This window comes from Rhamphochromis sp. 'chilingali' (assembly GCF_963969265.1).
Source record: "Rhamphochromis sp. 'chilingali' genome assembly, chromosome: 15".
Taxonomy (NCBI): domain Eukaryota; kingdom Metazoa; phylum Chordata; class Actinopteri; order Cichliformes; family Cichlidae; genus Rhamphochromis; species Rhamphochromis sp. 'chilingali'.
Window position 1 is genome coordinate 30,550,616 of NC_137942.1, and position 27,383 is coordinate 30,577,998.

General features: G+C 41.3%; 1 protein-coding gene across 1 annotated transcript; it reads left to right on the plus strand.

The window, feature by feature from the left end:
• The first annotated feature begins 1,008 nt into the window (after positions 1–1,008).
• csnk1da (casein kinase 1, delta a) lies at positions 1,009–23,718 on the plus strand. The gene is made up of 9 exons (XM_080905447.1): positions 1,009–1,494; positions 10,511–10,621; positions 15,365–15,513; positions 15,711–15,939; positions 16,025–16,195; positions 16,288–16,436; positions 16,827–16,995; positions 17,085–17,194; positions 20,773–23,718. The coding sequence occupies exons 1-9, from the start codon at positions 1,419–1,421 to the stop codon at positions 20,821–20,823; spliced, it is 1,215 nt and encodes a 404-aa protein (XP_080761573.1). The 5' UTR covers positions 1,009–1,418; the 3' UTR covers positions 20,824–23,718.
• Positions 23,719–27,383: the final 3,665 nt, after the last annotated feature.

Sequence of the window (27,383 nt, forward strand, 5' to 3'; positions counted from 1 at the left end):
TTCCCTTCCCTGCTTCCAGTTTCCCCTTTCTAGTGTATTTCACATTTTTGAAATATTTTTTCATTTCTTATCCTCATACTATCTTTTCTGCCATAGTTCCATCCTTATCTTATTGATAACTGCCCTTCCTTCACATTTTCCAAGTGGAATGGGTATTGTTATTTCTTTTAGCAAAAGCACCTTTTGGTAATTTATCGGCATTTTCATTTCCATTCCAATTTCACAAACTAAAACGACAAAGCTGGACAACGTGGGAGCTGTTTAATATAATGTGATAAAAAAAAATCTGGTTTGTACTTTTTGATGTCACTATGCTCGATATACGAAACCTATAGGCGTCAAAATCCAGTTGATAACACTCAATTTAAACCACTGTTAATTACCAAACAGCTATAAAATAATTGATGATCTAATTTATTTTATTTTTTTAAACAATTTTTAAGAAACTGGTTAGATTAAACATTAAACTCAGTCCCCGATCAGTAACATTTTGTATTAACGGTTTTATTTTAAAATAAATATCTATTTAGGACTTCTTCTTTTTTTTTACCATGTCATACAGCAAAAGACTGTATTTGTTTAATTTGTTTATGAGAAGGTGGACAGTGGCCAGCTGGACAAAAGAGTACATCTTTTGTTTATGTGCACGACCAGACTCTTTCGCTTTGTATAGATTAGTCTCTAACGGAAAATACAGGTGCAACAACACAGAGCCCCGGAGAAGGTAAAAATGGCGGCTACGGATCAGGCGAAACCTCACACTCTTGTCCCGTGTGAATGATTTTCATTTATTTTTCATTACACTGTATTTCCCGGTTATTTAAAAGCAAACGTTTTTAAATTTAGCTCTTGTAACAGTTCAAAGTGAAGAAACTACCAAGGCTGGAGATGTGGTTGGGTCCGTTATCGTTAGTGGTATCTGTTGGGAACTCTACTGCAATAGGCTCTCTGATTAGCGTCCTCCCCCACTTCACCCTGCAGGGAAGTGATGTCAGACACATTCAGAGAAGTGCTGAACAGGGTCCTCACAGAGAGCAGACAAGGCAGCCAGACGAAGAGGATCAGAGCAGAATCGTAAAAGTAACCTGCTCAAAATCCGCCTTCATCCGTGGAGAATTAAAGTGTATCGGCACAGAAAACACCAGGAGCAGAAAGTACAACGATTAACCTTTCCAGTGAACCTCATATTGTCACATTATGAAGTTAGGAATACTTTAAAACAAGAGGCGAAAGATTGTGAGTATCGACCTCATCCGGCGACAGCATAGAGAAGAGTCAGTCCTTCGCCTGAATAGCTCGTTTGCGTTGGATGCTTTTGGCTGTGGTGCTTTTAAATAAGGCTGAGTTCTAAACCAGGACGTTTTTGGCTGTTTCCGAGCTAGCGAGCGTGCTTGCTAGCCGACTGAAGCTTGCTTACCATGGAGTTGAGAGTGGGTAACCGATACAGACTGGGGAGGAAAATTGGAAGTGGCTCTTTTGGAGACATCTACCTAGGTAAGTTATTGGCGGACAACATTTTTGTATTGTTTACCGTTGTTAGTCTCGTTATAATATAGACGTCTCTAACAATAAGTCATCTTCTCCGGGTTTCCTATTCGAGCTCACAATCAATCAGCTGTTCTGTGTTTAGTCCCAGTAACGTTAGCTACTAAGCTATCAGTCTGTGTAGCAAAGGAGCTAGCAGTGACATCCGCTGCCATAAAACATTTGATAATAAACGATATCATTCTTCATTGTGTTTGACTTCGAGAGCATTTTCTCTGTTACAAGATTCAATTATTGTCCAAATTAATCGTCCTAACGATAAGAATTGACACTGACGGCTCTTGTGTAACTAAATGTCCACTGCCTATAGATAGCTAATGTATAGGTTTCCAGTCTTTGCTCCCCTGGAAGCAGCAGCAGTGATAGTCTCGAACAAAATAGCAGATCAGGCCACAGGCTTTCATTTAAGCTTTTTTGGTAACCGATATCCAGCGTTTATTTACTTAAGCTGAACATCCTTCTTTAAACACAACAGACCGGTTTAATTTCCTCCTCTTGTTCATAAATGCACTAAAAAGACTACCTTAGTGTTCTTGAGAAGTGAGGAGGATATGGTCCTTTATATCCTAAAGATACTTTTGAAGACATCTTTATTTATTAAAATGATAACCTAGTTATTCAATCTGTGAGGATGGTATATTTGGGACTACATTTGATCAAAGGAGGCTCTATGGCCTGCTGAGACAGGCGGGGGTAACTTTGAGTATAGTACTGGTTGTTTGGTTTAAGGTACACGTTCATATAGTTTTTCATCTACACTTTTGGACTACTGGTGGATCAGTCCTTACTATAATGAACTGGATGTCCTTCCTCTGGCATAGGTGAACAGTAGATGTTGAATATTATTTACTGCACAGGCTGTGTGGGCTAATACTGGCTGCTAGCAATGATATAATTTATTGTGTGATGGGGAAGTCGATAGTGGCAGAGGGAAGTGTATCTTCTTTGAGCTCTCCAACTGAGCTATGAATATAAATATGCAAAAAACATTCTCTAACAGGGCTTCATCAGCTGCTGTAATGTGTTCTCTTGTGGCCATGTTGGAGGTTTTTGGCATCAGCAGTGGAGAACAGCTGATCACATTTTTGAGCTTAAAACCTAGTCATCTAAACAAATGTAGAGGTTATTCATTTGAGTTTTTCTCTGGTGGTGGACTGACTATTCTGTGACTGACGGCGCTCTAATCAACCAGGAGAGAAAATGGTCAGCTCTGACTGCTGGGACTTGGTAACAATTGAGTATATGTTACACAGTATTAAGTGCAATGTTTCCGCTTACTCAGGAAACAGTGAGATAGGTACATATGATTGGTTAAATGTTTCATCATCAGTTTAATTTAATCACTAAGCATTTTGAATTTGCTGTCTAAGTTGGAATTGTGGTTTTCCTGTGATTCTATGACATGAAAGTCAACACGATCAGTCCAGTTGTAATAAATAGTCTCTGTTAAATTTTTTAGGCTAATTTGTAACATTTTTTTCTTTTTCTTTTTTTTTTTTTTTGAGTAAATGATAAAATGCTAAACAGCACAACATGTAGAGTTACACCAGTAGCATTTATTGTCCCTTCTTGAATTAGTGTTGGGTTTTTCCAACCCATGTAGTGTGTTAAGGTCTCAGTCTAGAGCAGTTAAGCTGCAGCTGACTTAATAGTTTATTCATATTTAAATTTTACTTGAAAGGATAAAGTATGTGTTTGATTATTGGTTAACAAGCCTAGTTTCCTGTAGGGACAAACCTGTGTACATAGTTTATATAGCGTTTTACCCAGACTTGTTGGTTTTTGACATTTTTCTTTGTGGAAAAAACGAATAAGATTTGGTGTCTGACGGCTGTTACGGTACATGATTTAATCATGTTGCCCTCTGCAGTATAGCAGATGACTTTTTAATCTGTGAAATCAGAAATTATGCAGGGTGGACTGCAGGTTTAACAAAGTGCTTAGATTCAGATTCATAAATGCATTTATTTTTAAAACGCAACGTTTTAAACAGAGCAAAGTGGAAGTTAATGCATCAACTGTATCCAGTTTGCTTTCCACGTGATGCGTTGTTTCGACTGATAGTGAGCTCTGCCAGCTGCTTGCATAATCACTTTGTGGTTTTGTCTCTCCCTCCCTTCCTCTTTTCTCCTCCAATTGGCTGGTGGATAATGTGATGTAACATTGTTAATCAGCCAGAACAGAGAGTCACGCATTGTGCAGAGGTGTTTTTCCAAGTCTTACAGCACAAATTTGCACTTTAAGTGAATAATAGAATTGAACAAGTCAAACACATTTGGAGAAGTAAAATCTCCAGGAAGTAAACAAATTCTTAAAAGTCTTGAGAAAATGAAACTTTGACAGTTTAGGCAACTGGATTTCACAGTCATTCCCACATTAAGGCTCCCACACAGTGTGTGAAAACAGCGCGTTAATAATGCTGACAATGTGTGAGCAGCTTGGCTGAGCAGTGGATTGTGCGAGAGATCGGTTGTTGTTAGCAGGATTGAGGTCAGCTCTTGGAGTGAAGCCTTGTACTCTGTGTGCTGTGACTGGACGCAAATGTGGATTGTCAAATATTCTGGTACAAGTGGTAGAATAGCTTTTCCACTTTTGAGAGGCTGTCACGACAAAATGCCAGTTATGCACAGAGCACACAAGCGCTTAGTCAAGGTCTGAGTCATCTTGTATTTCCAAAGATCTTCCATTTGAATCTCTTGCTGTGTTATCTGTTGGGTGATGTGCATGTTGAAACACGGTTCAAAAATCCGGATGTGGTCTTTATCATTGTCCAAACTCCTTGAACTGTAAAGGTTTTCCCCTCATCACAGCACCAGACGTCAATACTTGTTTGGTATCGCCTGAAAAGGAGCATTCAAGTACTGCCAATATCTAAAGTTTAAACTTGGGAGATGGACAGAAATGTTGGTCTTTCATTGGAGTTCTGTGGCCAATTACAGATTCTAACTTAGGCAAAGTTCTTTTATGTCTTTCTGTTGTACAATTATTTTAATCAACAATTTAGAAATACGACTTATTGACTTTCTGTAGAGTTATTTAAAGTGAATGTATTTATACTTACTTTCAGCAAAATATTTTTATGATTTGAATTTACTAGAGTAGTCTACAAATTTGAGGTTTTAAAATAATGCTGTTGTTTTGGGGCCTTGGTGTAGGTCTAAATTTGCCAAAAATAAACAATTTTATACATTTCCTCTCTGACAGCAGCGTGGAGCCTGAGCTTTTGTTTCACAATGACTGCTTGTAAATAAACCTGACTTATTAGTGGCATTTTTAATATGAGAATCCACCTTACAAATGCAAAGTAAATGCAAAGTACCTTCATAGCTAGCTCTGCCTGTTCGTATTAAACGCTATCGTGGTAACTTGAATGACCTGAATACCCTTCAGATCTGGAAGAGTTGCTGCTTCAGTACATACACTGCATATAAGTATTGGTTCTGTGACATCCCTATTCTGTATCATTGTACTCTGTATTTATGACTAATATTTTATAATTTTAGGGCGATTACCACACCCCTTCACCCAGAGGCACTGAACACTCTCATACGTAATCAGTGCAAAGTTGAAATGGTAAATGGTAAATGGCCTGCATTTGTATAGCGCTTTTACTCAGTCCCTAAGGACCCCAAAGCGCTTTACACTACATTCAGTCATTCACCCATTCACACACACATTCACACACTGGTGACGGCAAGCTACATTGTAGCCACAGCTGCCCTGGGGCGCACTGACAGAGGCGAGGCTGCCGGACACTGGCGCCACCGGGCCCTCTGACCACCACCAGTAGGCAAACATGGGGTTAGTATCTTGCCCAAGGATATTTGGCATGCAGCCAGGAGGCAGCCTGGGATCGAACCACCGACCTTCTGGTTAGTGACTGACCTGCTCTGCCACCTGAGCTACAGCCATGAAAAAACTTGAGTGAGTTTGTGGGAAAATGTCACAAAATTACCCATATTGATATGCTGTGATGATGCGTTGTATTGACGTAAATTTAACCATTGATGTATTTCTTTTACACCGCATTATTGATCACTATCAGTAAGAATAAAACCTGTTTTTCAAAGTGTTCAGAGCTCCAAACTCTACCTCAGCCTGTTACTTAGCTACCTGAGACTTGTCTAACATTTTCCCAGCTTTTGATTTTTGAAAAGCTTCCAGTAGAGTATACCAAAAGGGATGGGTCTGCTTACACAAGGAAAAATAACAGTGAGGTTGCTATAAGGCTGCCATAATAACAAAGAACCTATGATGTGCTCAGAACTAATGCTGGCGGTGAGTCAGTCTTCAAACTGATGACGCGTTCCGTTGCTTCCCATCTGCCGTGTTATGGTGTCAACAGTAGCTATAATGACGCTGTCTCATCCAGCCCAGAAACTTTGGTATTGAGCAATCTTGAGTCTTTTTTTTTTTTTCTTAACTGATCGTAGAATATGTTAATGCAGCCTAAATTAAGCCTTAGTTCAATGGAGTCCTCGCACTGAAGACTTGAACCACTGCAGTCTTGGTCATCTTCTGTGTGAAATGCCAGCTTAGACCTGCTTCAGCATTATTGGGGATTGCTGGTCTGACTGGTTTTACTTGGATCGTGTTGCCTGTGCTGTCAGTTTCTCTGATTTACTCTCTGCCTGTTTGCCTCGATCATGGTAGTCTGTAATATATTTCTATATTTCTATTATGCTTATGGCAAAAAACAACTTTGATTCTATAAAGTGTGTTAATGCTGAGTTTTGTTTTTATTCCTATATAGTCATTACAGCACAGTTTTGTGCGCTGGTCTCTATGCAAATCTCGTCAAATATTTGCATATTTAGAGTCTCAGTAGCCTGCCTGTGTTTGTTTGTGAGCCAGTGTGGAGAGACATGTCAGAACACGTTTCACAAGCAGGACTGCACTTGATAGAAACACACACCATGTACATACACACTGTGTTTTTGTTTTGTTTTTTTGTTTGGGGGGGGGGGGGGGTGTTCCACTGACAAACACATCTATGCCCCCAGCCTCGCATTTAAAACCATGTGGTTGAGAGAAGGGGGTTGTTGGTGGGTGGAGGTGGGGGACTACATTCTCTAGGAAATGTGTCCAGGCAAATCACATTCCTATGATGCAAGAGAGCAGACACCACAGTCAAACACACGCTAGTTCTCCCCATAAAGAGGCTTTGAAGCCTTTTCGTTGTGACTGCGGATTGATTTATCAATCGATTGGCTGAGCACATACTGGATTAAACACTTATTTCGAGTTAAGTGTCTTTGTGTTGTACTGAAAGCTTTAATAGGGTAGAAACGCTAAGGGTGTGTTTTTAAAAACTAAACATATTTTGCATAACTATGCAACTGGATTTCTATAAAATTATATCAATCCACCAATGAATAATAGATTACTGCATGTTCAGGAACTACTTTGGCATTTCAAATAGGAGAACATTAATTCTGCAGGGAAATCCATAAAGAAATGTTTATTTAGATTGTTGTGGGTTCTCTGTGCCAGATAGATCTCATGTATTCTGCCTGGGATCCACATATTTGCATGCATATACATGTTATATATTTGTATATTACATTACATGCAATTGACCCTGTGCACGAGAACATGCTAACTTCCTGGTTTGAAGGATCCAAAACTCGAAAACGGAAAGATCGCGTTAAGTTACAAAGAGCAGAAGGTGGGAACACTCACCACTGTTGTGTCATAAAAAATCTAATGATCAATTTTGACGTTTAAAGAGTTTAGATCGATCAGTTGTTTACATCACTCAACACAAGCAGAACTGCATCACTGCAGCAGAAGACACATCGTCCACATTCAGAAGCACATCTCTGTATAGTGACTGGTCTCATGATTTAAACAGGCAAATGTTCAGCATTCAAACTACAGGTGAAGAATAGTCAAACCAGATGTTTCCCCCGTTATGTCGAGATCAGCTAGTCAAGTACACACCTACACAGCATGTTAATAAACTGTGAAAAAAGCCACACAAAAAATTAATGACTGCTGGTAACGGTTTCTATACATTAGTATTTACGAAGAGTATGTTGTGACTTACCTTAAAATTTACAGCGGTCCCTCGCTAATAACGCGGTTCACCTTTCACCTCGCTGTTTCGCAGAATTTTTTTTTTTAGTGCAAGCTTGCATGCTTATTTTTTACGTCACATTGTGTCCTGTGTCCTGATCGCTGCAGACGATCTCCTCCGTGACTTCTCTCCTGTACAGTACAGAATCGCTGCATCGATCGCTAGCAGTGTGACTCTGAAGTGCAGTACTGTATGTCCACGAAACGTTTTGCACCGTCAAAAAATAAAATTGGCTACTTGATTTCACCTATCGCTGGTTATTTTTAGAACGTAACACCCGCTGTAAACGAGGGACAGCTGAGAAATATAACATTTGAATCCCTTTTCTCTTTTGCTCTGAGGCGCGGGGAAAAAATATCGACAAGTCGATGAACATCATTTACAGATATATTGAGTAAATGCCCAAGACATCTATAGAAATGTAAATCGCCGCTTGATTCATTCATTTGCTTAACTTGTTTTGGACCGTAAACTGGGCGCGAATAGGACACCGGAAACAAAGCTCCCCACAGGAGTTTCCGCACCGGAAGTAGCATATGCTAATGTGCACACAGTCAATTAAATCACATACAGCAAGTTACAGCATTTCAGTCCACAGTGGGATATGTACCTGAAAAGTGTATGATGTTAATGCATTATCACAATGCATTATTGTTTACTGTGAACAGAAGTCATTATCTGTTACACTAAAATACTGATACAATGGATTGTGTGTACATGAGAAACAGTTCTGAGAACTTACATTTAAAAAGAATCGGCCATGAAAAAATGGGAGGAGCCAAATGCAGGTGGCAGTTTTAATGGAGCAGGGAGAATATGCTGTTATCTGAAAGAAATCATAATAAGATTTTCTCTGCTTGGTGAGAAAAAGTGACATTGATTCTGCTTCTAGTTTTATAGGATATATAAGAAAATGTATGCTAAGAGAGAAAAATATTTCTGAGTGCAGATGACCAAGTGATTTGGATAAACTTTAAAGTAACTGTCTCGAATGATTTGACAGTGGGTTTGGATTGCTAGCTTGGAGTAGATCAAAGTCAAATTTAACTGCGTAGATGAGGAGCAGCAGGTGCATCATGCATACTCATGCAGCTTTAAAAAACCCAAAATAAATATGAAGTCCTCTTCACCCTGTTAGTGTTGTTCTTGTATTAAAAACTTTGATTAAACAGTTAGGGTGCAAGTTGGAAGCCCCACCCATGATTGCTACTCGTTCCAGCCGAATGACATCATTTAGAGTTGTCTGATACACCATTGGTTGGCCTACATGATTGAACAGTTCCTTGTGTGAGATCCTGTATGCGTGAGAGTGTGTGTAATGGCATTACATAACCTGGTGTCCAGTTGCTGTTTTCATGTGGAGGGAACTGGCTTCTATGGCTGTGATTGGGAAGAAATGAGTTTGTCAGTTTGAGAGCCATTTCCCAAAATGCTTGATTGTGTGAAACCGTATCTAAATGTAAGGATAGTTGTGAGGAATAAGAGCGTAGATGTATGAAAGAAGAGCACGGTACAAGTACATCCAGTACACAAAATTGGCTGGTGTATCTTACACTTGGCTGGCTTTGCTGTGTTAATAACTACTGATATTTCCTTGTGTACCCAAGCAAGGCTTCCTAATTTCATCCACCAGCCAAGTGCTGGTTTATGTTTTTTCTGTGACATGTTGATAAAGCAAACCTTTAAATGACAACGCAGCACATTAACTGCTGCTTTTAAAGTAGTGAATCACATTGATCTAATGGACTGTTACTTGTTTTCTTGATTTTCAGAGGCTTATGGCACAGCTGATGATGCAATATTGGTTTATCTGCTGATGCTGTAACTTGGTTTCTAAATTACTTGTCTGCTAGAACAGTCCAACTTTATATATATATATATATATATATATATATATATATATATATATATATATATATATATATATATATATATATATATATATATATATATATAAAAATCAATTGCTCCTATTTTTATGCAAATGATATGCAGTATTTGCGTATCATCAGATCAGTATGTGTCATTTAAAACTCACACTGAAAGGCATTATTTAAGACTAAATCTTGTTTCTCTGTCCAAGTGAGGAAACTTGATCTCTAAAGGTTTTGTTTTTTTAACCTTTATTGGATTATGGCGATCTGCTCTTTGTAAATGCACCAGGCCTGGGCGCCGGTTTGAGCAGGCCCTTCCCCTTTCTCTCTCTCCCTCCACTTTCCTGTCATTTCTTCACTGTCAGTAAAGCTGAAAATTGCAGCAGGCCAGACCTAAGGAAGTTGGATTCTGTCTGTCATTGTGCTTTTCATGTTATTGCTAGCTGTCCTGTCCTACATCATTCTGTGTGCTGCTTCAATGTTGCAATCTCTGTTTATCTAAAGATTTCCCCATCAGTTGTTTTTTTAGCTATAAATTGTCGCTAGTTCCTCTTTATCTGCATGTGTAAAAACCACAGACGGTACACCATACAGGGTTTTAAGGTTGCTGTTGTAATAATCGGTTATTTTGTACGATTCACGTGTTTGTATCCACTTGTCTGTACTGAATATCATTTGTATTTGTTTCTTGCTATATAATGTGTTGTATTGTTGTAACTCCTACTGCCCCATTGCCCAGGTCCATATTGGAAAAGCGACATAAATGAAGGACAATAAGATTATAATAAAAACGACATTTTTTTTATCTTCATCATTAAATTGTATAACCATGACAGAGTTGTGTTGGACTTTGACATGACAATAATACTCCCTTGATTGTGTTAACCCCTGACGCAGTGCCCATTGTTCATATTGTTGATTAGATACTGTTGGGTTTTATTAATTAAATATAGGTTCTGACTGAATGTGTAATGCATCTTCATGCAGCTAACCCCTCTGCTGTTTTGCCCAGGTACTGATATCTCTGTTGGAGAGGAGGTCGCCATCAAATTGGAATGTGTCAAGACCAAACACCCACAGCTCCACATAGAGAGCAAAATCTACAAGATGATGCAGGGTGGAGGTACTGTACACTATGACACTCACTTTACACACATGCATCCATGCAGCTTTTATAAGTTCCTCATCATTTTAAAGTACTTGGATGGAGGCTGGTTTACACTTTTGTCATTATAAACCACAAAGAAAATGCTCCGTACTGGCTGTCTGGTAGACATTGGTAAAGGATGTTTGTTCATTCATTTTTTTCTGTTATTAAAGTGACCCTCCTGAACTGAACACCACCCAATAGCTGGGTGCTTAAAGCACACACCAAATGATTTTTCCCTTCCTTTTTCCTCCATTCCCTCTATTAATCACTTCTGACACCAGTTTTTTGTAAGCATAACATTAGCATTGTAATTGTCCATGAACTGTTTGGGCTATCTGACATTATGGAGTACAGTTACCGAGTGCTCCAGCGATACTCTGAGTCATTTGTTTACCATTGGCTGTCACATCATCAGCTGCTAGTATCTCCTCCTGTACCTTGTTGTCAAATCACTTGTTGGATCGTCAGTTTTTCCTGTAATTTTTGCGTACAGGTCATACAGTTTCAACTCATCTGTCATAGCTGTTGTTTCACCACTTTGACTTTAAACAAGAAGTAGAGATTAGGATAAGATGATTGATCCCACAACGGGGACATTTTTGCATTACCTCAGCTCAGGAACAGATATCAGAAGGAAAATACAAATAAAAAATAAGTAATATAATACACTAAATACAACAGTAGCATACACAGTATGTGATTATGGATATGGTTGTGGAAATATGCAAGACATAAACTATATAGCTTAACATAACTATTCTACCACTACTATTCCTATGTATAGACATGTACACGCACACACATGTGCACACTAACGTTGAGTTTAAATCACATAAAAGATAAATACACGAGTGTTGAGCCATGCAAGAGAAAGAGTTATTTACTTCAGTAAAGCTGAAAAGCTCTTTACAGTTCAAGCTTCATAAATCGAGGACTGATGTGGAGACTGTTGGAAAAACACAAGTAACACCTTTTTTCTATCGTATTAGGTAACAGGTTACAACTACATTTTCATGGAAGCGGGCCATCCTCAAAATCTTAGTAGTATTTATTTATTGTCATTGTCAAGAACAATGAAATTGCGTTTGGGGCTTCCATACAACCCAAAAAAAGAAGAAAATAATAAATACCCCTTAAAACCCAAGTGTACATATTTAACCCAGTGTGACTCCAATGCAATAAGACAATCCTTAGCAATAATGTTCGTAGAAATTCAGACAAAGACCTGAGAAACATGACAAAATACAACAATGCAACCCATTCAATATTATTGTACTGTGAGATATGATATCAGATATGATAGTTATCTATTTAAGAAAGAGGGGGGGGGCAGGAGGGGGAAGAGAATAAAGATATGATGCACCAATGCAGACCAGTTCATTGCTATTAAGAAGTTGGATATGGTTATTGTCCGTGAGAGGGGGGCAGAGAGTTCAGGAGCCTCACAGCCTGTGGATACAGGCTGTTGGCCAGTCTGGATGTTCTGGCCTGTACCTTCTCCCTGAGGGCAGCAGATGGAAAAGGTGGCGCGCAGGGTGATGTTGGTCCCGCAGGATACTGTGCACCCTCCTCAGACAGCGAGTGGGGAAGATATTACTGATCTCTGGCAGACTTGTTCCAATAATTCTGCCAGCTTCTTTCACCACCCGCTGGAGTGCTTGCTGATCGGCCTTGGTGCAGCTGGGGAACCACACTAGAAATCCATACGTCAGAACGCTGCTGATGGCACAGTTGTAGAAGTTCAACATCAGAGATCTGGGAATGTGTGCGCTCCGCAGTCTCCTCAGGTAGTAGAGGCGCTGTTGGGCCTTCCGTGCAACTGAGGTGATATGGTTGCCCCAGGACAGGTCCTCGGTCACAGTTACCCCCAAGAATTTAAAACTGCTCACCCTCTCCACCGCCTCACTGCCAATGAAGAGAGGCAGATGGTTGTTATGACCCCTCTTCCGGAAATCTACAATGATCTCCTTGGTCTTTTTGGTGTTTAAGACCAAGTTATTGTCGTGGCACCATGACTCTAGTTGTTGCACCTCTGTCCTATAGTTTGTCTCATCATTGTTGGAAATAAGTCCGAGCACTGTAGTGTCATCTGCAAACTTAACAATGAGATTGGACGCGCAGGAGGAAATACAGTCATGGGTGAAGAGAGTGTATAGCAGAGGGCTCAGAACACACCCCTGAGGGGCACCGGTGTTGACCACAAGGGTGGAAGAGGTGTTCTTACCCACTCTGACACTCTGTCTACGGTTAGTGAGGAAGTCCACAATCCAGTTGCACAGAGAGGAGTTAAGTCCCAGTTGGTGGAGTTTGGGACGGAGTTTGTATGGCCGGATGGTATTAAAAGCCGAGCTGTAGTCTACAAAGAGGAGCCGTGCATAGGTGTTCCTGTGTTCCAAGTGCTTCAGTAATGTGTGCAGCACTGTGGCGATCGCATCCTCGGTTGACCGGTTCTCCCTGTATGCAAACTGGTGCGAGTCCAGGGATGGTGGAAAAGCAGCTCTGATGTGTTTAATGACCAGTCTCTCCAGGCATTTGGCGGGAATGGGGGTGAGTGCCACAGGTCTGAAATCGTTCAGACATGTGACATTTGACTGTTTTGGGATGGGAACGATGGTTGCTGCTTTGAAACAGGATGGTACCAGTGAACAGGACAACGAGGTGTTATATATAGAGGTGAAGACGTCCGCCAGGTCCGCAGCACAGTCTTTTAGCACCCGGTCTTTTATGCACCACTGATACTAAAAAATATTCAAATTTGCACAGTATCGTGGCACGATAAAAACATAAAGCTGTACTTATCTCCTGTTGGTGTTGAAGAAACCAAAAGAAAAATGATTTGCATATAGTTTGTATTTAGGAGAAATTTCTGTTTGGGGAAAAATATTTACTGTTTAATGTCGATAGACACCGTGAATGGTTCCTGTTGATTTTTTCTTTCTTTTTTTTCTGTTTTTAAGTTTAAACCAAAGTGATCATTCAGTCTAGCTAACTGGCTGATAGTCTGACTACTAGCATAGCTTAAAGAACCCCTTGTGCCACTGCAAAGGTACCAAGAGCAAAGGAAAAGAACATCTGACTCTGAAACATGCTCACACACTTCCAACGTGAAAGAAGCAAGAAAGGACTTGCTGCTTTGAGTCAGTAAGCATGGGTAAAGTTTAATTGTTCTGCCAGCTCAGTAGTGTCTGCAACATCATACCTGGGGTAGACTTGTTTGCATGTTTGTATTTCTGTACCTCATACTGTATATTACTACACTATTACTGTGTGGCATGAAATGTACATTTTGAAATGTATTTTTCTTTTGTGACTTATTGATTCATGTCGTCTATACTACTGGCGTCTGCCTTTAAAACAGTAAACTTTAGAAGTCAGCAGTTTGTCTGTATGCACAGCTATGTCCCCACATGCATTTGTATTTTAGTTCCAGCATAGTTAGATTTATTAGGGCACAGTAGCCGACTCAGACTGTGAGATGTATTTGTGTTTGTATGTATATAAATAGCTTATGCTGTGTGTGTGTTGCTGAGCACCAGCATTTTGTTGCCGCTTGCCTGTAGAAGGAAATGCCAGATGGTCTATTTGCCTTGGCAGGGTCACCGGCTCCTACGAAACCAGCTGGCCTCTGTGTATGAGGGCAGGAGTCGAGCCATTTTTATTATTTGGAGTTGTATAAGTTTGTTTCAGGAAGTTGTTTTTTTTTTTCTTTCTAAATAATGCATGCAGAGTAAATGTGTTATGCATTTCCTGTTTACATATACACAGTGTGACTTGCTTACTTGGAAAAACCCCTTCATGACAGAAATCAGAAAAGTGTGTATGTGCGCTGCACTAATTGTGTTTGCTCAAAAACCTCAAAACACACAAGCTTGTCTGTAATACGATCCACAGAAAAGGGAAATGACATTGCACACGTTCATAGTGTGAAGACCTGACATCATTGCTAAACACTGCCATCAGCAGTGATGGTTGATCAGACTCACATACGTCTGTAGACTTCTGCAGATTTAACCCTGAAACGTGTTCACCAGTGCACATGTTTAAAACACCAAAAATAAAAACGGAGTAGAAATACTGTTATGCATACACACAAGGAGGGAAATCTACTTTGTTCAGGAGAAAGTTTGTAATTTTAATCCCTTAACACAAAAATGGGATTGAAATTACAAACTTTCTAAGTGAATGCCAATTAATCAAAAATGGTTTACCCATGGTCCCCCTCTGCAAACAACCCAACATCAAACCACATGCTTGCATCACAGATTGACACATTATGGCAGACAGTTTTTGAAACCAAAAACGACAATTTTAGTTTGAGTTTACCAAAGGTTTGTTATTCTGTTTTTTTCTGATCACTGCCCCATATAGCATATTGACAAACATGTAATTATGAGCATAATGTGTTAATATGTGTGCAACCATGAGACTTGCTGTTGGGTTGCTTTAACAGAAGACGTGATTGTGGAGGAGTCACAGCTGTCAGTACTAAACACGCTTGACCTTTGGCTTCCTTATACAGGCCTGTAAAGTCCTATATTTGACTTTTAGGATTCTGATTTGAGGACTTGCACATTCCAGCCTTAATAGTGGCTGCAGTTTCATCAAGTTATTACAGTTTAGTGTCAGCTTGTGGTTCTCACTGAAGTGCCAACATGAACAAAATGGCACCAAACCAAACTATAAATGTGACCCTTGTGTTCCCTACATTTCTTGCAGTGGGTATTCCAACGATAAAATGGTGTGGCGCTGAGGGTGACTACAATGTGATGGTGATGGAGCTGCTGGGTCCCAGTCTGGAAGACTTGTTCAACTTTTGCTCTCGCAAGTTCAGCCTCAAGACAGTCCTGCTGCTGGCTGACCAGATGGTGAGTTCCCAAAAGGAAAAAGAAAAGGAATAAAATGAGGAATGCTGGTCCTACACTTGATGTTAAAGATGCATCACAAATTGTATGTACAGTAGTGCAGGACGGTTTAATCTCTTCACTGATTTCAAATATCTACTTTGGTTAAGCTCCTGGAATGACCCCTTGTGTTCATTTTTAACCACCGTTTTTCCTTCCAGATCAGCCGAATTGAGTACATCCACTCCAAGAACTTCATCCACAGAGACGTAAAGCCAGACAACTTCCTGATGGGCCTGGGCAAGAAGGGAAATCTCGTCTACATCATCGACTTTGGCCTGGCCAAGAAATATCGTGACGCACGCACGCACCAACACATCCCCTACCGCGAGAACAAGAACCTGACAGGCACCGCCCGCTACGCCTCCATTAACACACATCTGGGCATCGGTAAGACCGACCTCCACAAACTAATGATTAATAACTCTGATTCGTCCAGATCCCGACTGACCTGGCCCTCTCTCTGCATTTACAGAGCAGTCCAGGCGGGATGACTTGGAGTCACTGGGATACGTCCTTATGTACTTCAACCTGGGGTCTCTGCCTTGGCAAGGCCTTAAAGCTGCCACTAAGAGGCAGAAGTATGAACGCATCAGCGAGAAAAAAATGTCGACACCCATTGAGGTCCTCTGCAAAGGCTACCCGTGTAGGTTCTAGTGCTCTTATGTACCTATGAATAAAGGCACCACATCAGTGTTAGCCAACACTAATGTTTTAAACACCTCTTTGTCCCCAAAGCCGAGTTTGCCACCTACCTGAACTTCTGCCGGTCTCTGCGGTTCGACGATAAGCCCGACTACTCATACTTGCGCCAGCTCTTCAGGAACCTCTTCCACAGGCAGGGATTCTCCTACGACTACGTCTTTGACTGGAACATGCTGAAATTTGTAAGTTATAGCTTCACATCTAAGAAGACTTTCTTTGTGCTTTTCACTACTGTCTTACTTTAATTATATAAGTGCTTTCGTTAGAAGGTTGTGCCAAAAACAAACAGTGTTTCTTAGGAATTTCATTGGCAAGCAGAATATGAGTCAAACTTGAGAAGAACTGGGTGATGTGTACTTTCTGTTTACAACTGGAACATCAGCATTCTCAGTGACATAAACGCAGCTATAAACATGTTGTGTAACATAATGTTAAGTTGACCTTCCACTGTTAAATGGCCTTGTGTATTCTGCCTAGATGCATTTTCATGCAGCATGTTTGTTATTTTGTTTATTTTTTTTAAGTGTGCAGCTGTCTTAAAGGTTAATAACCTCAGCTGTCTTGTGTGTCAGGGTGCCAATAGGGCCGTGGAGGATGCAGAGCGGGAGCGTCGGGAACGGGATGAGAGAATGAGGCACAGCAGGAACCCCGGGGCCAGAGGTATGGCCTCGGCCTCAGGAAGAGCCAGAGCCCCTCAGGAAGTTGCAGCCCCCTCCCCGCTCAACCCCGCCTCACACACAGGTGAGCAAAAAATATGTTTTGTTTTTCCTTCTCTTTAAACAGTTGCTGAAATATTTAGCCTACCCTTGTACCTTTTCTTTGTCTTTCAGGTATGGAGAAGGAGAGGAAGGTGAGCATGCGCCTTCATCGGGGAGCCCCTGTCAACATTTCCTCGTCAGACCTGACAGGACGCCAGGAAACATCCCGCATGTCCTCACAGGTAACACGAACTGCGTTACAAATATCATGTTGAAAATCCACAGCAGACAGCTGTTTGCAGCCACATTTCTTTAGGCTGTGGCATATCTCAAGTGACTGAGTAGCAGGGTACACGCTGTGCAGGTTGGCAGACCATAAAACATTGTCGTTAGAAACAGTCGGTTTACTGGGAGGACTTTATGATTGCGTGTCAGTTAATAAGAAGAACTTGAATCATTTGTGCTCAGTTGCCCAACAAATCCTGAAAACAGGAAGCGTCTAGCATAAGAGAACATAGTGTTTGTGCAGACACCACATGCATACATGTTCTCCTTTTCCCTCTGTTCAAACTGAACAGTATCTGTACTGATTCATTTCCACTGACACAGTCCTTCCCAGTTTGTAAAATAAGCGTAAAAGCACTCATGGAGCAAAGGAGGTCATTGTTTAAAGGCTTCATTAAGTCCTTTGTTCTCTTCTTTGCGTGGACCTCCGCGCCCCCCAGAGGGCAAAGTGGAGAACTGCTGAACAAATGAAAAGAATCGGTCTCCTCCAGTCACTTTGACGTTTTTGTTTCTTTTTTCTTAATCGAGTGTTTAAAAAGTGAAACATTTCTGTGTATTATCCCACACACAGACACGGGATAAGACATTGCATGTCAGTTTCATACTAGTTACATTTATCCATGAATAAAATGAACCATAATTAACTTGTTTCTATAGCTTTATGGAGCATTCGTTTAATGTTGTGGCAGTATGATGAAGAGAAAATTCAAATATAGAACACAAAGTCTGTGAAAATAGGAAAGTTACATGAAACTTTTGTTTATTCAGAACAAAAACAAAGAAGTGTTTCCAAGGACAACCAATGGAGGCCGGTGATTTGTCCTTAGGTAGGCATCCAGCTCATTTATGCTTCTGGCTGGCTCCTGATTGGTCAGTTTGTACCTGCTGCACTGGCTTCTTCAGCATATATACAAGAGTATATTCACAGGGAAACACAGCCAAAGTAGTACATAAACTTCAGTGTGAATTATACTTCAGTGGGAAAGCTGCATCGCAACTTATGAAGTAACTTCTCTTTTGGCTCTCAGCGAAGGCGGTCGCACTTTTCTCCTCTCCTGCCCTTATCTTCCCTGCTTAGCCTCTTGTGTCCTTGTCTAGTCTCGTGTTTTTTGAATTACTTTTCCCTGGAACACTCTCTCACAGTCTGTTCTCTAAAACCTAAAAGAGGAATTATGGATTTGATCAACTGGTCTCTGAATGCAATTGACACCCCTTCTCAACGAGAAGTCTGGGCTCGGGTGAGCCTGAGTGCTGAAGATATCTACCTATTCGGAACCATGATAACATGGTTCTTGCTGATCCGAGCTGGCTTGGCCCTGACTTATCGAAGAATTAAGGAAGCGGAACCGGCTGTTCAAACCCCCACAAGGCTGCCCGCTGGGATTGAAACGATGGGAGAGGCGTGAGTTTCTCAAAATGGGCTCATTGAGTGCAGCACGGATAAGATCTTGGAGAACACACGGCTGCCGTGAATACTCAGAACAAGACCTCTGAGTGGAAAAAACTGGATTACATCTGGAGGGGCTAGCTCGAACAACACCTTTGAGCGCAAATTGGATCAAATCTTGGGGAAGTGCACTGCGATCGTGAGTTCTCAGAATCTGCTCTTTGGGCAAAAAGAATGACAACATCACGGAACGTAAGTTTGGATAACATCATAGAAAGCTCGCGGCTCTCCAACGGGAGATTGTGAGACCAGTGTTGGACTGTTAGAACAGCTTTGAAATTCATATGAGCTGTTCGCACTAAAGTAAAAACCACCATCACTTCATGCGGAGACCCCATCGGCGCCAGCTGCGGTCTCAAGGCTGGAGCCGAACAAAAACACCCTGATAACGACTGTGTTTAGACTGTTCTTCCCATTCCATGCAAGGTCACCTGGGTTGGCTGGAAGACTGTTTACTTAGCCTGGCAGGGCGAAGGACACTGTCTCAGCTGAACTATGGACACACACACACACATACACTGATATGCACACACTGATCCCCCCTCCCTTTCCAAACGCCTTCGATGCTTGTCCCCTCCCGGGGAAGATGGCGGTCGACTGGACCAGCGCAGACATGCTGCAGGACCGGATGTGCTGTCTACACCGGCTCTCTCTCACCCTTTACCCGCCCCTGTTGCTTGTCTTGTGTTTCTATGGTGTATTGATAGTCATGTGCTTTTTGTGCTGAGGTGTCTTTTCTGTTATCAAACTGTTCTCCCACTAGGAGCTCAGTCTGAGTGGAGTTTTTTTTCTCCTCCTCTTACCTCATGTTATGTATTTTTGTTGTTTTTTTTCCTATCAGCCTACCTTTCTGACATGTCTCCCCAATGTGATGTTTGTGTAAAGTTGGTCAGAAGGTTCCTTTGTAAGTGCGCATGCGCCATTAGCGTGCTGCCTGCTGTAACCCTAATTTCCTTCGGGATTAATAAAGTATTCTGATTCTGAACCAGAAGCTGATGCGCACCTCCTGGGAAATGTAATCACACGTCAGGTCGACGTAGCCTGCAGCAACCTGAACAGTGAAGGTTGTGGTGTAGGGGGAAGTGGCGTTTCCAGCTACATTGCAAATTGGGATGTAGATTTCCCGCTGAAGTCTAAAATCAAGCCCAAATGCTATCTTTACTTGAGCAGTGTCTCTACACAGAATGTAAGAATGAGTGGGGAAGAGAAACGGTGCAAACACAGTTTAGATTCAGCTCTGCACACAGAAGCTTCATCAGTGCTTGTCTATTTTGCAGTGACGATCATATTCATTTCCAAGGGTGCAAATATGCAAGCATGGTCTGCATGGGTGGATGTAGCCAACAGGCTGTCACCTGTTTGCTTCGGGGCTGCAAAGTTCAGGACTGTACTGTTGTGTTGTGGCTGCAGCCATCTTGTTTTATTTGTTTTTGGAGTCAGGTTTGTCTGTGGGTGAGAGTGGTTATCAGCTAATACAGCCAAGCTTGTTTAGCAGGCTGGGCTGAAACTGGACTTTTGTAATCCACAGACACAGATATCTGCTAATTGGTGCCGAGTAATGAATCAAATCTTTCGTTGTAATTCGGTGAAACTAAAGTACACTTTTTGGAAAATATTGTGAAAGTGAGGCTTAGCTGTGTGTTACAGCGCCTCCTTTTGTTAATGAAGGCAGTCACGTCCACGTGTTTGTATCAGCCTGTAAACATTTTCACTTTTAAATGTAACTTTAGCCTTTTTAACACAGGAGTGTTATGGCTCACTGTTGGAGAGGATCTGCCGTGTGGGCACTTCTTGCCGTCTTTATTTTTTTTAGCCTCTGAGGTTGCTCCTTGCCTACATCAAACTATGATGGGGCATTTAATATTAACTGAATCTTATTAGTATTAACATATTGGATATTTGGTAAAATAAATGAAATAAAATGGGCTATTTCAGTGTTCATTCTAGCCCAAGGTTTTGAGCAGAACTCTAGTATGCAGTGTTTGCGCTAAGCTAGGCTGCTGGCTGTAGCATCATAGTAACCATGCAGTAACTGTAACTTCCAGTTATGTGCTCCCTGCTCAAACTGTGACGTTATTTTTCTTTCAGGCTCTGTCCCGGGTCACACCAAGTGGCCTCCAGTCTGCAGCCCCTCGGTGAAACCCTCTCATCCAGCTGTGCACCATGGAGGCCTCAACATGTACCACCTGCAGCCACACACACACACACACACACACACACACACACACACACACACACGCACACTTTACACACAACACACTTACACATATGAACAGGACTTTGCAGATTACACGGAGGACTTACCAACGATTGCACAAGTATCTGGCTACTCCCCTGTTCACTCGACAGAAGAGGTGCACAGCCAGAAATGAGTGTGAGTGTGTGTATGTGACAGAGAGATGGGCAGGTGGAGTACGGTTTGGTTGCCTTAACAACAATTTGGGCAAAGTAGCAGCCGCAGCATCTCTTCTTCTCCGTGGGAAGATTTGGAACCCCCCCTCCTCCTCCTGCCTCCCCCTTGCTGTTGATGAAGCCATGGATTCACTTCTCTGTGGCATCATCTTCCTATTTTTTTTTTTTTTTTCTCCCCCAACTTTTTGTTTTTACTTATTTTTAATCATTAAGAGAAATTGTACTGCACCAGCTGGCCAGACTTCACAAGAGAGAATGACATGTCTGTTAGCTGTCAAAATTAGCCTGTGGGATTTATTAAAACTACCAGAGACACGTGATCCATCGTGGCAGTGTTGTAGAGCAGTGCCTCAACTCTATTTTTGTGTCCTGAATGACTGTTTAAATCCCACAAGTGGGCATACTTTTCTTTTATTTTGTATTTTAGGTGTTTGAGGTTTAGCTCTACAGTTACATTAACAGGGGATTTAATGTTCTCTTTGCAATGATCCCAATGGTATGAGTAGATGTTTTGGGGTTTTTGTTTTTGTCTGCGTCCACCTCAGGTGCGTTGCAACCAGGACATTGTAGTAAATCCAAAAAAACCATACAGCACATATAGTGTGTCTTCAGGTTTGTGGCTGCGGTGGGAAAAGCTGTGAATGAAACGATGATCTAGTCTGGAGGCTGGTGTGTCCGCACCGAACGGATGAGAAATTGTTTTTAAACTCAGTGCATAGTGATGTGGTTTTTGTGTGTTTGTGTGGTTCTGTCTTAGGGTTATCTTAGGGTTGTACAAGCTTCAAATGGTTGTGGGATAAACATGTTGAGGGTATTTCTTTCTTTTTTGTCTCCTTTGCCTCCTCAACCTCACTCTAGACCATCTGTCCATCTACTTCCAAAGATTTTGTTTTGTTTTTCACGCGTACTCTGACAGCTTTCTTCGTAAACCTTAATAAACACTCATGGATGATTTCAACCTCCATGCAGCCTCCTTGTCTCCACGTGTCTCTAGTAGAAGCCACAAAAACGAATCTCTCAAACGTTTTAACGCAGCAGAACTGCAAGACAGAAACTTAAAGGATTAATTACATTGGAGGAAAGGCTCCAAGGCAGTTTAATGACTTGGATTTTACTGATACCCAGTTTGTTACATCGCAAAGTATTTTACATCATGGTTGCACAGTGCAGCGCAAGCCGCTTGGGTAAGGTGTCTTTGATTTGCCTTAAATGGGGGTTTCACAGTTTTTTAACAAATCGATGTTTAAGTCTGAGGGTGGAACTGTGAAAACACGCTTTGACCCTCAAACCTGATTTCCTGATTGCACCTGCAGCCCTCATCTAGTAGAGATCACACATTAGCTGCTGTTTAACCTGCCGACTCTCCAGTCCGTGCGTGTGGTGTTGGATTGCAGCTAATATTCCAGTGTGTTCCCCGCCAGTGTGTGCTGCCTCCAGAATGCACTCGGTCACCTAAACACAGCGGGCGTCTCTGAGCCGACTGTGCTGCCGTGTCTTACGTGTGAGAAAAACAGCTGTACGTTTAAACCATCTTCAAGTCTGATTTTGCAAATGCCGCAACTTTCTGTGAGCTAAAGACTAAATTACTGAGGTTACCTTTTAAAAAGGTAGATTCTGGTAATGTACTTTCCTCAAGCTGGGATCCATTCTGCCGATAGCAAGTTAAAGATAAAATGAAAAAATGCCACAACTCTTCAGATGTCATGGCCTCAGTTTGTACCTCCTGGTAGTATTTGATCCTGCATTTGTTTGTTTTTTCTTCACAGTTTAGAATTGTACTGTGCAGCCTATGTTGCAATGACTTTTAAAAGTAATTGGCATAGAAGGAGCTTGATATAAAGAAAATAAAGATCATTAGTTTCAGTCTGGTGCTGACCCACATCAGAGGGTCTGGCAAATAATGTGAAAGTTTGTGTAGAAAATGGACAGGATTGGTTTAAACAGAATGATTTTGGAGACAAATGAAGCAAGTATTAATTAAAAAAGGTGGGCGGGGCGGGTTGGACGAGTCCCAGTGGTACTAAAAGCCACGCACGGCTCCTCTCTGTGGCTCAATCTGAATCGTGCACATTTTAAAGTAGAAAACTGTCGATGTGGTACACTGATTGCAATGTAACGTAGGCCGATTTTCTGTAGTTAAAGGGGAAAGGGGTTGTCGTGGTATTTTGTACTCGTCGTTGTGTATAGGATGCGCCTACTTTGTCTACCAGGTCCACATGAGCCCCTGGTTTTGGATGATGACGACAGTGTATGGAGGGAATGGGAATGCCTCACTCCATTAGAATTCCCGCTAAGGCAGTTTTTGTTTCATACACTTCACCTGTGGGCTTGAAAATCAAAAAAAGTGATGCATTAACTTGTTCGTTTCACTGATGGCTATAATAAATGCAAGTCCAATTTACATGGGATAGATTTTGCAGTCTGCCTCACGCAGTTCTCCTTTTGTCAGTTTTGCTTTGAACTGTGCGTTGTGGAGATGGTTGCTCATGTCCCAAAATGCATCTTTCTGTGGATCATGGGAAATCGTTTCTTTTCACTCCCACCTCAAAACTTTTGCTCCTCATTTGTAATACCACTGTATTTGTGTATTTTAAAATTGTTTAAATAAATTAAGTACTTGTATGTGTGTGTGGTGTTTTATTTTATTTTTATTATTTTTTTATATTGTGTCAGTGTGAGACCCTTAGGCACAGTCATGCTGAGGTCCTCGTTTATCAATTTAAACCAGCTGTGTTGGATCAAGGACGCGTCTAAAACCTGCAGGACCCCGGCCCTCGAGGCCTGGAGTTCCCCGTGGAGGCTGTGCATCTCGAATAAAGGAACTGACAAAAAAGGATTTGTTAAGAATAACAGCAGTGTTTGAAAAACGTATGACAATATCCATCATTCCAGTCGAAGAGAGGATGATTGTTACCTCAAAAAGAAGCAAAAATCAGATGTAAGTCATAAGCGAGGCATAACTACCTGAATAGACATAATGTACGTGTAACATTAATGCCCAGATATTTGAGCCCAGCACATGTAAGGTTAAAGGACAGAGCTGATGTATTTATGTGGAAACCACTTTCTTTAGTAGTTTAGAAAAGACAAGATGTAGGATCAGTCACACAGACTATTGTCATAAGTAGGCAAGAAGTGGACCCAATGGCAAGGCTGTCAGGGAGATTACCTAAACGAGAACTATTTAAGGAATGCAGAAAAAAATGTGGTTTAGGAGGTAGAGCAGGGCATCTACTAACTGGAAGGTTGGTGGTTCGAGTCCTGGCTGTTCCAGTCTGCGTGCCAAATGTCCTTGGGCAAAATACTAACCCCCAAAATGCTTTTTGAGTCACACACACAGTATGAATGTGTGTGTGAATGTTAGATAGAAAGCACTACATATGAATCAGTCCATTTATAATTGATGAATAAAAATTAATTACAAAAAACTGAAATCCAAAAGTAAAAAAAAAAATAACAGCAACAAGGAACACAAATAAGATAAACACACGAAGAGAAGAGAAGAGAAGAGAAGACTGCACAAAGATACACCAAGAGCTATTTAGGGAACTAATCATTGACAGGAAATAAAGCTGAATTCTCTGAGACACATAACTTCAAAGACTACTTCAGCAACTAGTAGCTGGACCAGCTACTAGTTGCTGCATTTCTCACATTCCGAGTTTTTTTTCCTGTTTCTTAAGAACCTGATTTCAGTTCATCTGCTGTGGATGTTCTTTAGGTCTGACACTTTTTTTGTCCTCCTTTTGTTCAGTTTCTTTACACTTTTAAGGGAACAATCTTAAAGCTAATCTTGAAGCAACTGTGCTTTTATAAATGGGCGTCTTCTTTTTCTTATTTTGCAGTGCTTCCTCACTCGGTCCTTGCATCCTCCTTCACTAAATCTGTGAATCTTCTCTGTGTGTTCCTTGTACGCTTGTATACTGAATGACAAAGTCCGTTTGTCTCTTTTCCTCACGGCTAGCTGCTCTATACCTTATATCCTTTGTCCAGTACATCTACTATCCCTCCTCTGCATATGTCCATAGATTCATTTCTAATCTTGTCCATCCTAGTCACTCCCAATGAAAATGCTACCTTCATCTTCACTTCCTGTCACTTTCGTTAGTGACACGATTTCCAAGCAGTGCACCTGGAAATACTTCACAGCACTTCCATACTTTTTCATGATACAGCCTGATTCCAAAATGGATTAAAGTGAGATTTTCTACACGCAATACCGCATTATAATAATAATAATAATACATTTTATTTAAATAGCGCCTTTCAAAGCACCCAAGGACACTGTACAACAGATAAAAACTTATTATTATTATTATTATTATTATGACAAAGAGGGAAAATGTTTGGTTAAGATTCTTGCAAATTGATTAAAAATGTTAAAAACAAAACAAAAATATAATATGTACATAAGTATTCACAGATTTAGCTCAAAAGTTTTTGAAGCACTTTGGCAGCAATTACAGTCACATCTTTTTGAGTATGATGTGACAAGCTTGGCACGCAATCTCTCCCATTCTTCTGTGCAAACGCTCTCACGCTCCATCAGCTTGGATGGGGAGCGTCCAGTCTGGGCTCTGGCTGGTCCTGAAGACATGCCTTTGTTCTCTTGGCTGTGTGCTTAGGGCCATTGTCCTGTTAGAAGATAAAGGCCAGAGCGTTCATCGGACCAGAGAATTTTGTGGTGTGCAGCGCAGTGAGGTGTGCTCAGGCCTCAACATAGAAGAAATCAAACAGCCACTCCACGAACTCGTGGCACAACATAGAAGTGCGATCTGCATCTAAAGGACAAAGGTCATTTTTTGGAGAATGGCTGTGATCACATTTCAGACGATGAGACAGATGGTTTGAAAGAGGAGTAAAGGAGGCCATTGATGCCTTCTGTAAATGACCACTAGACACCCCAGAAGCACCAACCCCCACTCACACCACACCCCAGGTGAGCTCAATAGGTTATGTGATGTGGTGGGTCATGGTCTCACAGTGGTTTTACCCTTAATCCCCAGTGATGGCAATGACCCATGCCTTTTCCCCCACTTTGGCTCTTAAGAACTAACTGTGGAAACTGTTGACCAAGTGTGAAATAAATGAAATGAAATGAAATGAAATGAAATGATGACTGACATGTTCAGTGGTGGGTTAACGACCCCCAAAACGATGTCCAAGGGGACAACCAAACCAGAGCATTCTCCACTATTTGTTTTTTTGGGGGGAAGTCTCCTGGATGCCTCTTCAAATGTCTGCACAAACTAACAGAAGTCCAGTTGCCTCTTTATTCATACTCTCTAGAATTTAGGCTACTAGTTTAACATTTTACACATAGGATTGCCATTTCATAAATATTCTGGTCAAAAGAATTTACAACAATGATATTATGATGATGGCCACAAAAAGCTCCATCATACTGAGTTGAGTCCATTTGTTCCATTATTTCTACATTTCATTTGCTCAGGTTGTATTTAATTTACGTTTATCGTAAAATAGCAAAGTTGTAACACCGCAAATGCTGGTAAAACATTATTTTACTGGTGAAAACAATGTCAGGATTGTATGTTTGTATTTTCACTGCATCAGTGCCATAGTGAAACCAGTGGGCGGTGCTGTCAGACAGTTTCCATGCCACTGCACAACCATGACAGTTATACAACACACCACGTAGCTGCTCCCTGTAGATTGCGCAGAGGTTAAGGCATCCAAGACAAGCATGGCTGTGGTGGTGAAAACCCCTAAAGCAGATGCAAAGCTAGGTGGAAAAAACAGAGGTGGTTTTTGGAGCATGGTGTTATATATTAAGCAAACGGCTGGGCGTTCTTTTAGAACATGTGCTCATTATCAGTCAGGGCAAATGGAGTGAAGTCCTAAGGGAACTAAAGGATGAAGAGTCTGAACACGCACACATACTCCCTGTCTAGGGTTAAAGTGGGGCAGGGGGATCGTTGACGTCAGCAACCCACAGTCTCCAGCCCACAGCAACAGCGCTGCAGTTTATTTATTCCCCTGTTATTAACACTCTGTCACCTAAGGCATGGGAGCAGAATCACAGCAAACCCACTCGCCTTCAGGTGCACAATCATTTCCTTTGTGTTTTTGCTATTTAGTCCTGCACATAGTCACAGATAAGACTTGAATGATGAATTATGACAGTCAATCCTGATGTCAGCTTTCTAAAGGCCTTTCCCGGCTCCGCAAACAGGTCATGTGGCCGACAGGGACTAACTGACAGGAAGGTCATCAGAAAAACAAAATGATGGTGATGTGTGAATGCAAGATTTCTTTGGTCAGTGTGG

What these genes read in the sequence shown, in the direction of transcription:
- csnk1da (XM_080905447.1), top strand. Translation starts at nt 1,419, where the DNA reads ATGGAGTTGAGAGTGGGTAACCGATACAGACTGGGGAGGAAAATTGGA. An exon ending in CAAGATGATGCAGGGTGGAG is followed by an intron (nt 10,622 to 15,364) that starts GTACTGTACACT and finishes CATTTCTTGCAG; the next exon opens with TGGGTATTCCAACGATAAAA. An exon ending in TAACACACATCTGGGCATCG is followed by an intron (nt 15,940 to 16,024) that starts GTAAGACCGACC and finishes CTGCATTTACAG; the next exon opens with AGCAGTCCAGGCGGGATGAC.